At 42.5% G+C, this 17930-nt stretch overlaps 1 protein-coding gene across 1 annotated transcript in view; it reads right to left on the reverse strand.

Annotated features, from left to right (window-relative positions):
* Positions 1-9367: 9367 nt before the first annotated feature.
* Positions 9368-17930, reverse strand: part of CIMAP2 (ciliary microtubule associated protein 2) — a 28430-nt gene continuing 19867 nt past the window's right edge. The window contains exons 7-10 of the mRNA XM_081946905.1: positions 14925-15089; positions 14447-14575; positions 10294-10424; positions 9368-9623 (exon numbers count right to left, since the gene is read on the reverse strand). Coding sequence (XP_081803031.1) covers positions 9569-9623; positions 10294-10424; positions 14447-14575; positions 14925-15089 — 480 coding nt within the window. The 3' untranslated portion in view covers positions 9368-9568. The remainder of the gene's footprint in view (positions 9624-10293; positions 10425-14446; positions 14576-14924; positions 15090-17930) is intronic.

Consider the following 17930-nt stretch of genomic DNA (forward strand, 5'->3'; position numbering starts at 1 on the left):
TCCCCTTCAGTGGTTAGTGAGGGCTCAGTTCTAGGGGAGGTTGCTCATCCAGACCTGGAGTTCTCGGAAGATGAGGACTCTGTTCTTCCTGATACACACACACAGCATTTCCAGGCCTCTTTCCTCCCCCGGCCTTCAAACTTCTTCTACATGAGGCTAAAAAGACTACCCAGATTAGTACGGGGGGTTCCTCCAGTGTCCCAACACAGGGATCCCAACCTGGCTATGTTTATTAATCCCAATACGGATAAGGAGGAAGTCCCAGCCCCTCCTCTATTCCTAGAGGTGGTTAAGAACCAGTGGGCTCGACCTTCCTCCTTGCCTAACCCTGGGAGTAATGATTGGCGCTTCTACAATATGGAGCAGGCCTTCTCCCAGGCCCTACAATTGCCAAAAGTAGACACCCCCATTGCCCTTTTTGCTAATGCATCTACTGTAGTCTCAGGGGATGTGGCCGACAAGCTAAAGCCCGAGGACAAGCGCGCAGAACGTACTCTCCGTAAGAATTTCAACTCTTCGGCCTGGGCCATTACGTCAGCTGCTGCATCATCTTACTTTAATTGCATGGCTGCTATGTGGCTTCGCCAATTACAGGACCGCATTCCAATCCAAGATGAGCGTCTTCAAGACCTCACCAAAATTATCTCGGCCACCCAGTTTTTGGCAGACGCCACTCTAGATTCCATCAAGTTTGCATCAAGGGCCTTGTCCACCTCAGTAACATCAAGGTGCCTCTTGTGGCTTCGCAATTGGCAAATGGACAACAAGTCCAAACGGAATTCGGCAGTGGCCCCTTTCACCAGCTCCAATCTCTTTGGGGCTTCGCTCGACCTGATCCTTGTGGAAAACAAGGACAAGAAGAAGGTCCTTTCCTCTAACACCAAGAAGCCGGAGTCCCATCTGGCTTCTTACCGAATACCTTCTTTCCAGCCTCCTGACCATGACTATCGCCAGCAGCAATATGCCCCCTATAGATATGACAGACAGAGTCACCGTCCTTTTTATCAGGATGGGGTAGATATCAGTGTCAGTCTAAACGGCCCTTTCGCGGAAGGGGCGGCCGCCTCTTCCTCAGAGGGAAATGACTCCAATCCGGGTCAGCCCATAGGCAGCTGCTTTGCGTCCTTCGCGGATCAGTGGGACCAGATAACATCGGATGCTGGGTCAGGTCAACCATCAGGGACGGCCTTCTGGAATTCCTCTCCCTTCCCCCGACGCTCTTCAGTACCTTCCCTCCGTCCAGGGATCTGGAACGCCGCTGCCTGATGAGTCTGGCCATCCAACATCTGCTGGACATTCGGGCCGTAGAACTGGTTCCGCCAGAGGAGTATGGGTTGGGTCTATACTCCAAACTCTTTGTTTTCCTAAAGAGCTCAGGGGGATGGAGAGCAATCTTGGACCTGAAGTGTCTCAATTCTTTCCTGGTCTATCAGCGCTTCAAAATGTCATCTCTCAGGTCCATTCTCCTGGGGATCCAGCGGGGCGATTTCATGGCATCTGTAGATTTGATGGAAGCGTATCTACACATCCCGATCATACCAGCCCATCACAGATTCCTTCGCTTCTCCCACGAGGAGCACCACTTCTAATACAGGGCTCTTCCATTCGGCCTAACCTCTGCCCCCTGCACATTGACGAAGGTCCTGGCAGCATTAGTGGCTCACCTGTGATCCCTCCTGGTGAGACTCCATTGCTATCTTGACGACATGCTCGTTCTGGCCCAATCCCGCACGCATGCAATTCACGACTTGAACCTGACCATCCGGACGTTACAGTCCATGGGATTTTCCATCAACTTCCCCAAGAGCCATCTCTCTCCCTCGACAAAGATCCTTCATCTGGGCACAGTGATAGACTCTGTTGCAGGACTTGTCTAACAAGTCTTCAATCCTTGGCACGACACGTCTGCGCAAGTCGGTCAGTTTCCATCCTGACCTTGGCCCGCTTGCTGGGTAAGATGGGGTCGTGCATAGGGATAGTTCCCTGGGCCCGTCTCCATTCTCGGACTCTTCAATGGATGCTCATTCCTTACCAACGCCACCGCATGGGCAATTCTCTGTGTTCTGTCACCCTGTCACCGAGGCTTCGCTGGTCCCTGAGGTGGTGGTTGTCCCCGGCCTTGCGTCGCAGATCCGAGTTTTGGGAACCAGATTACATCTCGATCACGACAGACGTGAGCCTTTACGGCTGAGGGGACTTGATGGAAACCAGGCTGGCGCAGGGTCGTTGGACAAACTCAGACCTGCGCCACAATATAAATTGGCTGGAGCTGAAGGCAGCTTGCCTGGCCCTCCTTCACTTTCGGGACTCAATTGCCAATCAACAAGTGCTCCTCCTGACGGACAATGTCGCCACACAGGCCCACATAAATCGTCAGGGGAGGGGACTCATTCCAAGTGTCTCTAGCTGAAAGCTCAGAAACTTGGACTTGGGCGGAAAAGAACCTGGCGTCAATAACATCAGAGCACATCTTGAGCATAGCCAACCATCAGGCCGACTGGCTGAGTCGGGCAACAGTCGACCATGGCGAGTGGCAGCTAATCCCAGAACTATTCCACAGAATTTACCACCGCTTCGGCAACCCATTGGTGGACTTGTTCGCGAGCCTGACCAATGCTCAACTGCCCCGGTTCTTCTCCCGCTTCCCAGCACACAACACTGAAAGGACAGACGCCCTCAGAAGTCCATGGCACCCGGGCCTTCTTTATGCCTTTCCCCCTCTCCCTCTAATCCAGGGGACCCTGAGGAAGGTAGTGATAGAGAGGGCACACATCATCCTGGTGGCCCCTTATTGGCCGAGATGGCTTTGGCTTGTGGACCTCATCCAACTGTCCGTATCTGCCCCGTGGAGGATTCCTCAGGAGGAGATCGCCCTGTGCCAGGGGGTCCTATTCCATCCGGAGCCCCAATGTTTCCAACTGACCGCCTGGCACTTGAGCGGTGCCTCCTGAGGGACGCTAACCTGTCAGCCAAGGTCATTTCCACCATTGAGGCTTCCAGGCACTCGTCGACCACACAGATTTATAATTCAACGTGGTCAACATTCGTCTCCTGGTGCGAAAGGTTTGATCTAACTCCGACCAATGCTCGGTTGCCCAAGTCCTTGAGTTCCTACAACACAGCCTAGACCAAGGTCTTTCTCATAACACCTTACCGAGACAGGTGGCTGTCCTCTCCTCCGTTCTGGCGGGGGATGGCCGATTTTCCTTGGCCCAGGTCCCACTAGTCAAATGGTTTCTAAAAGGGGCGGCAAACCTGTACCCTCCTCCAGTGCATAGGTTTTCAATGTGGGATTTCTCCCTAGTCCTTAGAGCTCTCACAGGGCCCCCCTTTGAACTATTGAGGACAGTATACCTCAGGTATTTAACTCTAAAGGTGACCTTTCTTGTCGCTGTTACTTCGGCTCGACGTATATCTGAGTTAGGCGCCTTGTCGTCCAAGGAGGACCTATGCCAATTCCACCAAGACAGGGTCGTCCTGCGACTAGACCCAACATTTCTCCCGAAGGTCAATTCCCTTTTTCACAGATCGCAGGAGATCATCCTCCCTAATTTCTGTCCCTCTCCCTCCCATGAGAGGGAACTTCTTTGGCACAGGCTTGATGTCCGCCGCGTTTTGCACATTTATCTCAGGCGCACATCCTCCTTTTGTCGATCAGAGGCCCCCTCCTTTCCTTTCAGCCCAGCACCCTGGGGGCTAGGGTCTCTTCTGCTACTATAGGCAGATGGTTAAGACAGGCCATCATGGTGGCCTATGAAGCCTTAGGTCATGTTCCGCCTCAGGGAATTATGGCCTACTCCACTCGGAGTGCAGCTACCATGCCCGCGTGGGCCACTAAGGCCCCTCTAGAGGACATCTGTAGGGCGGCCATTTGGGCCTCTCCAACGCCCTTTATTCGAAACTATCGATTAGAGTTTTGCTTCAGCGGATGCGTCCTTCAGCTGTCAGGTCCTCTAACAGGTGGTGACCTCCCCTCCCCAGGGGTCTACATCCCACCCTGGGACTTAGCTTGGGTATATCCCAGCTGTAGCCCCTCCTGCCGTATCTACAGGAAAAAGAACGTTGGTCCTTACCTGAATGTTTCTTTTCTGTAGAAAGGAGGGAGGGCTACATCCCGCCCTAGTGTACTTCCCCCCCCCCAGTTTTTCTGTTGTCTCTAATTCAATCATTAGTATCCTGCCCTCTTCATCAGAGTAGACTTCTTTGGAATTTATTTTTTCCTTTATATAGGTTGCTATCCCTCTTTTTTTAATCTGCTAGTGCTATGTATAATTTCCCTACTTTTTTGTTTTCCAGTAAGTTCTTATGTTCCCTTTTAATATGCACTTCCTTACAGGTTATATCTACCTTCAGTTTCTTAAGTTTATTAAACATCTGCACTCTTTTTTGGTGCGTTCAGTCCATTCAAGTTTTTTGAAATAATTGTTATTTCCTGGTCCATCTTTAGATGGGGTGTTTTTGTTGCTTCTGGTTTGTATCTGACTTTTCCCTCTCGCGCCCTCCTTTTCTGCTCTTTCTCTCTTTCTTGCCTCTGTTCTTCTTTCCTGTTTCTTTCCTTGTCTTCTGATGTTTCTTCCTCTTGACTTCTACTTTCTAGGTCCTCTTTACTTCCTTGTTCTTCTTCCCCTGTGCAGTATTTCTCATAGAATTCCTGCACTTCTTCTATATTCTCTATCTTATACCTTTTTCCTTCCCAAGACACCAGTACCCCTTCTGGTACCAACCATCTGTACATTATTCTGTTTTTATTTAACTGATTCGTTAAAAATTGGTATTGTCTACGTTGTTCACGAATTCTCCGTGGAATCTGTTTAAGCATGATCAACTCTTTTCCCTGGTATGTAATCGTCCCTTCTCTGGTTTTTTTGTATACTTCATCTCTAGTTGGTTTTTTTGGCAAATCTTATATGCACTTCTCTCGGGAGCCTATGTCTTCTGGCATAATTAGTATGCACACGGTAAGCTTCATCGATATCCCCTCTCAACTCTTGTTCTTTTCTCTGTAGAATTTCGGTGAAGATTTCGATCATTTTTCCTTTCAGGTTTTCCTCCTTCTCTTCCGGTATGTTTTGGAATCTTAAATAGAATGAAATTATTTCATTTTCAAGTCGGATTATTGATAACTCTACTTCTTTATTAACTTGTCTATATTCCAGCTCCATTTTTTCCATCTTCTGATCTGTTTGTTTTATTTTTGTTTTGATGTTCTGGATTTTCTGTTCGTTGATTGCTAAGGCATTCTGTATCCTTTCAATTTTGTCATCCACTGTTTTAATATTTCCTTTCAATTCTCCCATTTCATTTTTCATTTCTTCATGATTCCTCCTTGTCTCTTCATGATTTGTAGCCATCATTTCTTGGTTTTTCATCAGTGTCTCTTGTATCATCTGGAGCATCAATTGCATACTCTGCATTGTTGGTGCTGGTCCCGTTGCTCCTGCCATTGTTCCGCCTTTCTCCAGCCCCAATGCGCTCTCAATTGATCTTTGATTTGAGGAGGGGGGTGTTGCCGAGATCATATTGGGTGTGGTTTTCCTGAAGTTGCCATTCTTATCCCCCTATTTATCCTTGTCCACACTTGCATATAAATTCTACTTTATCAGCAATATCAATAGTATCAATAATTATATATCTCAATATTTAGCAATAATTAACCTCCCTTAATATCACATTTCAATATCTAAACATTCCTATGTATTATTCCATTCTGTTTTTGATCCTTAATTATTATATATCCTAGAGTTATATATCACACAGTTACCTTATACCAATAGATGTCTCCCAATTGTATCAATTATATAGGTATTCAATTCTATAATTAGTTTCTCTCTATACATATATATCAGTTATTTCATTGTTAGCTTTCTTACATCAGATTTCACGGTTCAGATTTTGATCCACTAGGTGTCACCCTCTCTTCTGTATCCCTGTTATTGTCAATCAGTTAATACAACAAGTCCAGCAACAAAGGAAAATGGGGGGGGGGGTAACGAAGCCCTCTAATCGTTCCAAAAGAGCAAGAAGAAAAAAGTCAACAAGTCAACAACCAACCCGAATGTTAAACAATCCTTCTGTGCTTTACACGTCTTCTCAGTAGTTACTATGTCCTACTCCTGTTGTCCATGCCGGGTTTTCATTCTCCCTCTGGCCACTTTAGTTCAAGTTATTTACGCGTCAATTCCAACTCAGTAATTCTGCTCTCAGCTTTTTGGCAAAAATCTGAAAAATCTCCTTCCCAGAGCCTCCTTTCCAGCTCACCCTCTCTGCCAATTTCGCGTTGTCCTCCTCTTCTTTGGGTTGTCAATAATAGTAACAGATGTCTCGATTTCAACTACTTTTTCTCTCTGCTTCCTTCTTATGCGGCCGCCATCGCTCCGGTCCTGACCAAGTGGCAGGATAGATCCTCATCCGTTTAGTAGGTTTCTCCTACCACTGGGAGGATTTGCCTTATCACCCCAGCGTCTTCAGAGTTTCCCTCTTAATCTGCTGGTCCCTCCAGGATCCACAGCGCTCAAAAATGAGCCCAAACAAAGAAGTTAGAGTTAGAGGTTAGGATAACTCCCGTTCCTCAACTCCAAGCACAATGACGTCACCACAGGAAGTCCCGCCCTAGTGTTCTAGTTAGTTGGGGTGAGGGGCGGTCGCGTGTATGTGTGTGCACTGCTCTTTTTTCCTTACATATTATTTTGCAGCTTTTTCCATTCGACCTCGCAGAAACTGGGAGCCAATAGGGAAGGAAGGATACTTAAGAAAATTCCCTCAGTCTCTGGACCAATCAGGCTGTGACTAAACCCAGCTGTAGCCCCTCCTGCCTTTCTACAGAAAAGAAACATTCAGGTAAGGACCAACGTTCTTTTAAGGCATAGTCCTAGGTAGAAATATATGAGATTAGGATGCCAACACTAATTATTTGTGCTGTCAGAAATACTAATTAGTGGACTTTCTCTGGCTGTCACCATCTTACTCCAAACTACATTATTTTCAAGTTTGGATTCTCAAAAAATATTTAACTATATTGAGAATAGAAATGTGCTTGGTTCCCAAAGATGCTTCAGTAGACTCTTAATTTTATTTCTACTCTATACCAAATATAAGTAATCCGAGCCCAAAATTTCTGTTCCTAAGTTGTTAAGTAAACTTTGACCCATTTCATGACCTTTCTTGCCACAATTGTTAAGTGAATCTGGCTTCCCCATTGACTTTGCTTCTCAGAAGGTCGCAAAAGGGGATCACATGACCTTGAAAGGCTGCAACAGACATAAGTCTTTTTTTTTCAGTGCCATTACAATTTCGGTCATTAAACGAACTCTTGTAAATCAATGACTCTCTGTATTACTTAATATTTTAAGTGTCTGTGGGTTAAATAACAAAGTGCCACAGATATCATTCAATATTAAGTTCCCAAGCAATGTTGTTCAATCTTAGCAACTTTAAGATGTGTGGACTTCAACTCCCAGAATTCTCTAGCTAGCGAACTTCAGGGCGAAGCATGAGAACAAAGGAAGGGTACATTCAAAAAGTACAGACGTTTATTGGGAATTAATGTTTTTAGTATAATTATCTATGCTAATATAAACTCTCCTGAATCACCCGTGACCATGAAAAAACCCACTCCACTTTCCCAATTACTATTTGAGGAGGGCAGATGCAATAGAATAAAGCAAAATACACATTTTCTTTGTCATGGGCTGCAATCCAGAACAAAACCAAAATGTTATGCAATGCACTTAAGTTTACTATATTTATAAACAGTTCTTTTATAACTGGCTCAGAGGGGTGTAATAAAAATCTAATAAAGCAACAGTAAAAACAATATGAAACTGTCTAGAGAGGTTGTGAGTGCGGGAGCAGCTTGTGGCTCTGGAGTCTTGAGCATGTAATATGAGATAAAGCTATCACTATTGGAACATGGGTATGTTTCAGCCAAGACAAGAGGTTTTGATTTGCTTTTTAGGTGTGCATTTGAGTGAATAGCATTGGCATCTGTTCACACCAGTCATTGCACAGAGCGTTCAGACAATGTCCTTGAATCATTAATCCATTTTTATAATCCTTTGTTCTCAAATGAGGATCATTCTAGGCAAAAAGGAGTCCTAAATTCCATTAGAGTAACTACTTTTTAGCCAATTATTCCTTGGGACTCTGAGGGAGAGCTTTAGTTGAGGTGGCACTCGTTGCTTGCTCTTCTGCTCAAACCTCAGTTGCGAACATCCATAGAGGGCCTTTATCTATTTACACATATCTTTGAATCAGTGGTAGGTTGCTGTGGGTACGGCTCAGTACAGCCGTACCGGTAGTGGCCAGGAGCAGCTGAGAGCTTACCAGTACAGTAGTTTATTTGGCCCACCCGCCCGCCCGTGCTCTATAGGTTGTTTTTATGCCAGAAGGCACACTGGGCATGCGCGCACAGCATGTGGTGCCTGTGCGCACCCCTACAAACAGCTGGGTGTCACGGGCGGTGGATTGCGCATGTGCGCACAGCGCACATCACACGCCTGCAGGATACACTTTAGGCTTGTGCACAGACAGACCGCGATCAGCATACCCATAGCAACGGTAAGAGCAACCCACCACTGCTTTGAATCAATTCTGGAATGGATACATCACCAGCTTGTGCCTACCTCCATGATAAAACTGCCTTTGCTGTTTTTCAGCTAGAACAAGAGTCAAGCTCACTTTCTTAATGTGTATAGATGTCGGAGCAATCCTGATCTCAGACCGGACCAACCAGCCCTTGTGTGCCGAAGGAGAGAAGATTGCCTGCCTTCCCCATTTTAAAAATAAAATTGGGAGTAGAGGAAGTAGTTATTTTCATGTAAATAGAGCTTAGGGAAGCCCTGTGTTTTCATAATGGCTGTTCAATGGATATGAACTGATAAATTCAAGAAACACAAGAAAAAATATAACAGCTTGCCAATAATGCTAGAAATCATGTATACAACATGAATATGACATTATTTTTAAATTACTGGAGAGCAGTAATTTCTCTCCACTGGAAACAGCCCATGATTTGATCTTTTCCTATATAACTTTTTTAATTCTTGAAAGCTATGGATTCTAATGAGACCCTATTGTTAAAAATTAAATATTGAACTGCAGTTGTTTCCTTATTGCATTACAAACTTTACTTGATCTGCACTCTTTTACCAGAATCCAGTAAAAAGCAAACAAACCCTGATACAACTGTGGCCTGTGAGAATTAGAATTTGAAACAATAGCCCTCCTTTTTAATTCAATAAAAGACAACACTTTTCAAGTAGTTGCTAAATGAATACCAAGCATTTTAAGTTTCTAGCAATTTTAATATAGTATTGACATAATTATGGCAGCACACTGATTTTAAAAGAGAAATCTACAGTTGCAAAATTCTAACAAAAACCTTGATTTTTTTAAAAAAAAGGTGAAAGTGAGTGCCCAAATTTCCAAGAGCTTTTTAGTCAAGAATAAGAGATTCCTCAGTGTATCTTTTTAGTTTTTACGTCCTGCAGTTAGGCTGACCAAGCTGTGTAAGCGTACAACTCATACATGATTATTTAAGAGTATTTTTTCCCCCAGATGCAACAATTTCTTAGGCAGAGTTTGGGTTGCTCTGGCGACCTTTATTAACAGGAGTTATCCTCTCCCTGTGGAAAAAAAATCAATAAATTGTTTACATATTCTATCCTTTATCAAAGCCAAGGTTGAGAACACATGTTCATCCAGATGTCACTGAATTAGCATCCCTAACAATTGGACATACTGATTAAAGACTGTTGGAAGCTCTAATTAAGGAACAACTGGAGAACCATGGGTTTCTCTTCCTCTGAAGAAGTTAGAGCTGAAGATAAGCATCCCAATAAACTTAATGACCTCTTCTAATGACTTCAGTTTATAAGTGAACAGAGCTTTGACTTTGCTCAATGTATAGGATGGCTAGTCTAATCCAGTGGTGGGTTTCCGGTTTTTTTACTACTGGTTTGCTTGCTCACTCGCGCAATGTTTCTGTAGATGCGCAGAAGCATCTGGGTGGGTGGGCGGAGCCTCCTGCCACCGCCACTACTGGTTTGTCCGATCTAGGCCGAACCGCCAGAAACCAACCTCTGGTCTAATCACAAAAAGAAGAAACATTGGATGCAAGGCAGGGGTGGGTTGCGGCAGAGACTACTGCTGGTCTTATTTTTGGGGAAACAGGATACATACAAAACAATTAGATAACAAGGTCAGGCATGCAAATTAAAAATAAAAATCCCAAAACTGATGGAAGTTTGGGGATTTTTAAAAAATGATTTGTCATTCTTATCATGTTTCACTTACTGTAAACACTTGTCCCTTTCCAAGTTACTAAGATAACGTTGTGTTTCATTCATATAAAGGGAATGGTATCTCAACTTCTTTGAATATTTCTCATGTTTTGTGGTATCATAGCGCCCAACACCAACAGGATTCTGTAAAATAGAGCATTGGGGATATAGTGAGTGCTTAAATCTTCCTGGTTGCCCACTTCAAAGCAAGGCCATGGCAAATTGCTCCTATATTGTTGTCAAAAAACCCACATGGATTTCTCTGTGAAGTTGAAGGAGAGGGACGAAGAATTCTAGGGGCCAGCTAATGAAACAAACAAAATTTTAAAAAGTTATGATATTTATGTACTTACGTACCAAGCACATCTAAGTTATATTAAAGTAATCAAAATATCTTTACAATCGCCATGGCATGTCACAACGTTTGAGCACTCCTAATGTTTGGAAATTGAAAGTTGAAAAATTTGATACGCCCCACTAGCTATGGAATTAAGCTACTTGGAAGATTACCTTGGAATGATCACCAAAGGAAAGAAGTGACTAAGGCAGCCCAGTCAACACTCAACAGCATAAAACAAAGCTGGAGAAGCAACAAGACTAGGTTGGAAAACTGTACAAAAATGTATCCTTCTTACCACACTATGATTTTCACAGGGTGGTAAGTACTCCTTTGCACTCTGAAATCCTGAGCAGCTGAGCTTCACCCGAATAAAAATTTGCTTCGGATGAAGTATTTTGCATCCTTCAGTACAAATTACCTTTCATTTATTGCAGAGGTACTGCAGAGGTGGTTTCCAATCATGTGTTGTTAGTTCTTGCTATGTCTGCAGCCATGCCACGTTGAGAATGCAATTTGTACTGAATGTTCAGCTAGAATGCTTTGTGTTGAAAATGATGACAATTCTCCAACCGATGTCCATAGTGTGAAAACATATCTCAATTATTCCATGATTGCATTTTATTACCTTAACAGTATATTTATAGATAAAATTGCTAAAACTGAATTTGGTGGAATCTCAAAAGTTATCATGAATTGGTTACACAAATGGAAGGGGAAAGAATTAATTAATTCAATAAACAAACAAACCAATAAACACTTGCTGTGTCTCAAATGCATTTGATATCAGTATAAATCTTAACTTTGACCAATCCCTTAAAGTTGATCAAAAGATCCAACAAGTTATATCCATACTCTTGAAGGATATAGGATTATGACCTGTTTGTTCCAATTCATATAATAGAAGCTAGTTGGTCTTTGTGCAGAGAATGTTGGAAGATACATACTATTTTATCTGATCTAAATCTATAATGATGATGAGGATATCCATTCAGTTGAGTCCAACTCTTGGCGATTCAATAAGCCAGATCTCTCCACATCTTCTAATCTTGCACTATTTCTTTCAGTTTTTCTATGCCCTGACTGATGTCAGCTTTGATGGTCTCCAGCCACCATGTTTTTCGATGGCCTGGTTTCCTTTTACTGCTAACTCATGCAAACATAACTGCTTTCTCCAGTGAATTCTCCTACATGACATGACCAGTGAGATGGAGTTTTATGGTTTTGTCTTCTAGTGACACGTCTGATATTATGTGCTCCCGTTCTGCTTGTTAGTCACATTTGCTAGCCAAGAAATGCACAATGTAAATATATATTTATGTTGAGAATATTGTATGGATACTACAGTGGTATTCTTGTAAGGAGAAACTTCTGGCTCTTCTTAAAGAGAACAGTGAGATTAACTATATAATTATACAGAGACCTCTTAGAATAACCATATCTTGGCTTTATATCAAAGAATGATGGGTTTGATTCTTTTTTGGAAGAATAGGGAAGTTAAGCTACTATAGATCAGCTATCAATGTTTCATCCAAGACCTACTCCATAGTTGTTTTAAACCACATGAGTTGGATCATCTGCTTCAACATTGTTTGCCCTGAGCCCAGCAGTTCTTTAGTGATAGAACTGAGCTTGTATTTTTGCCAGAGTGATCTTTGTTATTTAGCTATTCCTCTGAGGAGAAATTGTGGCACAATAGCAATAGCAGACTTATATACCACTTTATATACTGTTTATAGTGCTTTTACATCCCCATCTAAGCAGTTTACAGAGTCAGCATATTGCCCCCAACAATTTGGGTCCTCCTTTTACCCAGCTCAGAAGGATAGGATAGGCTAGAATAGAATTGGAGGTCTTCTAGTCCAACCCTCTGCTTAGGCAGGAAACCCTTCACCACTTCAGACAAATGGTTATCCAACATCTTCTTTAAAACTTCCAGTATTGGAGCATTCACAATTTCTGAAGGCAAGTTGTTCCACTAATTGTCCTGTCAGGAAATTTCTCCTCAGTTCTAAGTTGCTTCTCTCCTTGATTAGTTTCCACCCATTGCTTCTTGTTCTACCCTCAGGTGCCTTGGAGAATAGTTTGACTCCCTCTTTTTTGTGGCAGCCCCTGAGATATTGGAACACTGCTATCATGTCTCCCCTAGTCCTTCTTTCATTAAGCTAGACATACCAAATTCCTGCAAACGTTCTTCGTATGTTTTGGCCTCCAGTCCCCTAATCATCTTTGTTGCTCTTCTCTGCACTCTTTCTAGAGTCTCCACATCTTTTTTGCATCATGGCGACCAAAACTGAATGCAGTATTCCAAGCGTGGCTTTACCAAGGCATTATAAAGTGGTATTAGGAAGACTGAGTCAACCTTGAGCCTGGTGAGATTTGAACTGCCAAATTGCAGGCAGCTGGCAGTCAGCAGAAGTAGCCTGCAGTACTGGACTGCACCACCGTGGCTCATAAATAGCATTATTTCATGTAGCACACCATATATGCAGACAATTATGCACTGAATTGGAGGAAAACTGTTCCAGTCACTTAGCATATCTAGCCTGAATCTTTGTTTAGACAGGCAGATACTTTCTTAAGTCTTGTCCTGGATTCACAAATGAAAATGGGGATTCTATTTTTGTCAACTTCAGCCACTTGAGCCTAAACTGCTGATGAGCCCAGCTTAGTGGGGAAGTTAGACTTTTTCTAAATGAAACTTTTCCTAGCTGCTTGAGTGCTTCTAATGTCACCGTAGTAGCTCAGATAAATGCAAATGACAAAAGAAAAGGCATAAGGAAAACAAATACATATATCACTAGCACATCCTTTGGCACACCAGAATTTTAAAAGGATTCGATCGATGGGCAAAGGAAATATCACACTCTTAAGCTACTAAGAAATTGCCTTAAATCCAATACAGAGGAAATAACAGTTGAACTACTGGATACTCATTATTTCTCTCCCAGGGACATCTGCAGAAGAGTGGCATCCCAAACAAAACTCAAGATGATGGTTATAACCATGCCCTGCAAATCCCATCTCTTTTGCAACGCATGGTAAACCCAGTTGTGGTTGTCATCTGACTTTCTTGTCTTTCTAGTTCCCTGCTCCCTTCCCTAAATGACATTGTGCTGGCTGTGTCTTGTTCCAACGATGCTTTTTCCAAAAGGCAACTGGACTTTCTTGGGTTTTTTCTCTTTTGAGAAAAACGTTTTGCTTCTCATCTAAGAAGCTTCTTCTATTCTGAACTGAAAAACTGAAGAAGCTTCTTCAATGAGAAGTGAAATGTTTTCAAAAGCAAAAAAAAAAAAAAACCCCACAAGAAAAGTCAGTTGCTTTTTGGAAAAAGCACCTTTGGGACAATTACAGGTAGTCCTTGACTTACAACCACAACTGGGGCCAAAATTTTGTGTTGCTAAGCAGGGTATTTGTTAAGTAAGTTTTGCCCCTATCTTACAACCTTTCTTGCCACGATTGTTAAGTGAATCGCTGCAGTTGTTAAGTTAGTAACACTGTTGTTAAGTGAATCTGGCATCCCCAATTGACTTTGCTTTGTCAGAAGGTCACAAAAGGCGATCATGTGACCCGGGACACTGCAACCGTCATAAATATGAGTCAGCTGCCAAGCATTTTAATTTTGATCAGGTGCATCATGGGAGAGACTGCAAGTTTCGTAAGTGTGAAAAATTTAATGTCACTCATTTACAACAGTAAATGAACTGTTGTAAGTCAAGGACCATCTGTATGACCTGGATGATTGAGAAGCTCCATAGATACTGGGTGTCTTGGACAGAGTGTCAGGGCTGCAATGACAAAAGGAGTCATACTCATGTTTCTCCCTTACCGTAATTCCAAAACAGAGACGATATGCTCTTCGATCAAATCTTTTTGTACCAATCCAGAACGGTGGTTGGTTTTTATATTCTATTCTCTTAATGGGCTTTATGTCATAGGAGCCTGGTCCTGTTTGGAACTAGGAAAAAGAACAGGCAATTATTTTCTGTGATTGACTGGTATTACTATATGTTCAGCATCTTCATTAAACACGCATGACAGAAAAGCGTCCCAGAGAAGATTTGCTTGCCAGTTCGCCCCATTCTTCTTCTTTCCACAGCTGCCTAGTAAATATAACTCTGGGTGTCCTTTAATGTTTTCTGCTTAGAGAAACTATTTTGATACTTTGAAAAGAAGAAAAAAGAGAAATACGTACATTCTTTAAAAAACAAACAAATTGTACATCGTTTTGTTCCCATCCACATTGGTAATGGCAGAAGAAATTCAACACTGGATTGCTGCTGAAGAAGCCAAGGAAAGTAACCTACTTGTTCACGTTGAAACATGCCAATTTTGGACCAGAAGATCCTTTCAGTTGGGTATTCAGGATCCCGTGAAAATTTACTAAAAACACCATGCTTCTTTTTCTCCCTTGTCTCCAGTTCATCCAGGAAGGATTTGACATTGCAACCAGACAGCTCAGACGTTTTTTTCTGCCATGATTAAATAAGAGGAAATATTGCTTTAGAAATGAGAAGAAGCAGGTGAGTAGGTGGAGCTTCCTGCGGCCGCTACTACTGATTCGCCCTCTCCGGGCTGAACTGGGAGCAACCCACCTCTGGTGTGCATCCAAGACAAAACTGCATCAAATTTAAAAAAACTCCTTTCAAAGGAATGTGTCTATTATGGGAAAATATAATATAGATAACAACTCCCAGTGTAATCGGAATCCTGTAAGAAATTTCTCCCTAGTCACAAATGACGAGGCTCAAATTACCCTGTTTTGGATATATTGTGTAAAAAGTCTAACTCTCTAGAGAAGGCTCTAATGCTGGAAAAAAATTGAAGGAAAGAGAAAATGATGACCAGCAACAAGGTGGATGGATTCAGTTATGGTGGCGATGGGGGCACCTAAAGGACCAAGTTAGGGACCGACCTCCATGGAGAACATTTATCTATGTGGTCATAAGAGTCAACATCAACTTAATGGCACATAATCAAATACATTAATCTATGACATATAATGGTAGTTTTTGTAGAATCTATGGTTTCAGTGTTCAGATAACTTATTTATAGGACCAAAGCTTTTCATATATTTAGAATTATTTTAAATTAAGTTGGAATCAACCCAATTGAACAACTGCAAAATCAAGACTTTTGGTAGACTAAGTCTACCAAAGCCCACTGATCTAAACTAAGTACCAGAAATGAAACCACTGCTGCTGCTGCTGCTGCTGCTGCTGCTGCTGCTGCTGCTGCTGCTGCTGCTGCTGCTATTATTATTAGTATTATTATGTGGTTAATCTTTGGTGAGATTCACAGCCTTTGGGGCTGGTTGGTAGCCTAACAGCTCTAGTCCTAACCAAGGACCTAGGAACTGTTAAGGTAATGTCGGAAGATATAAGTTGTTCCATGTAGGGTGGTTTTTTGTAGAGTCAGAATGTTCAAGTCAGGTAAATTTAGAATTTTCAAATAGCGAAGTTAAAACTTTTGTCAAGTTTTAACTGTTTTAAATGTAATTCCAGTGCTTTTGGAATAGCTCCCAGTGTGCCGATTACCATTGGAATTACCACTGCTGGTTTGTGCCATAATCGTTGAATTTCAATTTTTAGGTCCTGGTATTTCGCGATTTTTTTCATGTTCCTTCTCGTAGATCCTGCTATCACCTGGTATTGCGATGCCTATGATTGTAACATTATTTTTCTCAACCAGTGTGATGTCTGGTGTGTTATGCGCCAGTATTTTGTCATTATTATTATTATTATTATTATTATTATTATTATTATTATTATTATTATTATTATTATTATTATTATTATTATTATTATATACTTTATTAATTAAACATGAAACTCAGCCAACTGAACATTCAAAAATGCAAATTACAAATACCAGTGACTGGTGCTAATGGTTGATATGGTTTGCTGCCAGCATCCAAGATATCAACCAAGTACCTTCTTAAAATATAAGATGTTCTGAGTAGCGCAGTTTTTTGCAGTTCTGCTGGTGTTATTGCAGGAAGCTGCAATTTGTTGATGTATCTTGTAAAATTCTTGGACATGGTGCCAAGTGCCCCGATGACAATGGGTATCACTGTTACATGCTTCATCCATAGCCATGTAGTTTCGATGGCCAGGTCGCGATATTTCATTATTTTTTCTAGTTCTTTTTCTTCAATTCTGGCATCTCCAGGAACAGTGATATCAATTAACTGTACACTTTGGCCCTCTACAACCGTGATATCTGGCGTGTTGTCAGTGGCGTAGCGTGGGTTGTCAGCACCCGGGGCAAGGCAAGTAATTTGCGCCCCCTAACCCGTGGCAACCCACGCTACGCCACTGGACTCAGGACATGAAGGGAGCTCTGAAGCAGCCGTCCTCCTTAGCAAAGCTCGCAGCGCCCTCTATAGGCTCAAAGCAGAATCATTTTCTTCCCTCGGTTCTGGGAAAATAGGAAAAGGAAAGCCGCCCGAGGTCTTCACTTGCTCTAATTTAAACGTATCGCGTTATTAACGTCCCTCGCCCTGCCCAGCAGTCTTCAAGAGACCCAGATCTGCAGAAGAAAACTTTGGCCCTCTTTCGTGCTCTCGACCCCGGGGAAGACCTGCTCGCATCTCTTTTGTATTAAACGTGGGAAGCGTTCCTCGGCTTCATTCAATTCAAATTCAGCCTTGAAATACATGCAAGTCAACAGCAAAGAGCTGCGAGTGCGACCGCGCCCCCCAGATGTTGCGCCCGGTGCGGCCGGGCCCCCCTGCACCCCCCACGCTACGCCACTGCGTGTTGTGCTCCAAATGATGATCCGTTTGTATTCGAAAGTCCCACAAGATCTTCACCTTCTCATTTTCAATAACTTTTTCCACTTTATGTTCCCATGACTTTCTGGTTACAGGTAAATCATATTTTTTACATAATGACCAGTGGATTAATTTAGCAACTCGGTCATGTCTAGCTTTGTACTCAGTTTGTGCAATTTTGCTGCTTTCACATGTTAAATGTGAAATAGTTTCAACTTTGTTATTGTAAAGTCGGCAGTTTGGGTTGTCAGTGGATTTTTCATGGCATTAGTTTGTAGTGCTTGTTCTTGAGCAGCCAGTATTAAACCTTCCATTTCTTTCTTGATAGTTCCCATCTTAAGCCATATCCATGTCAAGTTGTCATCACATTTTCCTTCAATGTTTTTCAAGTGCTATCTATCCAAAGCTTTGGTTTTCCATCTATTTAATCTGTCATCCAGCTGTTTTTCCTTATATTCTACCTTCGTTTCTGTTGTTTTTATGCTGTTCTCCATTTCACAGCCTGTAGCAATTTTTCTGTACTTTGGTTCACAGAATC

Source organism: Natrix helvetica (genome assembly GCF_964273705.1).
Source record: "Natrix helvetica genome assembly, chromosome: 3".
NCBI classification, from domain to species: domain Eukaryota; kingdom Metazoa; phylum Chordata; class Lepidosauria; order Squamata; family Natricidae; genus Natrix; species Natrix helvetica.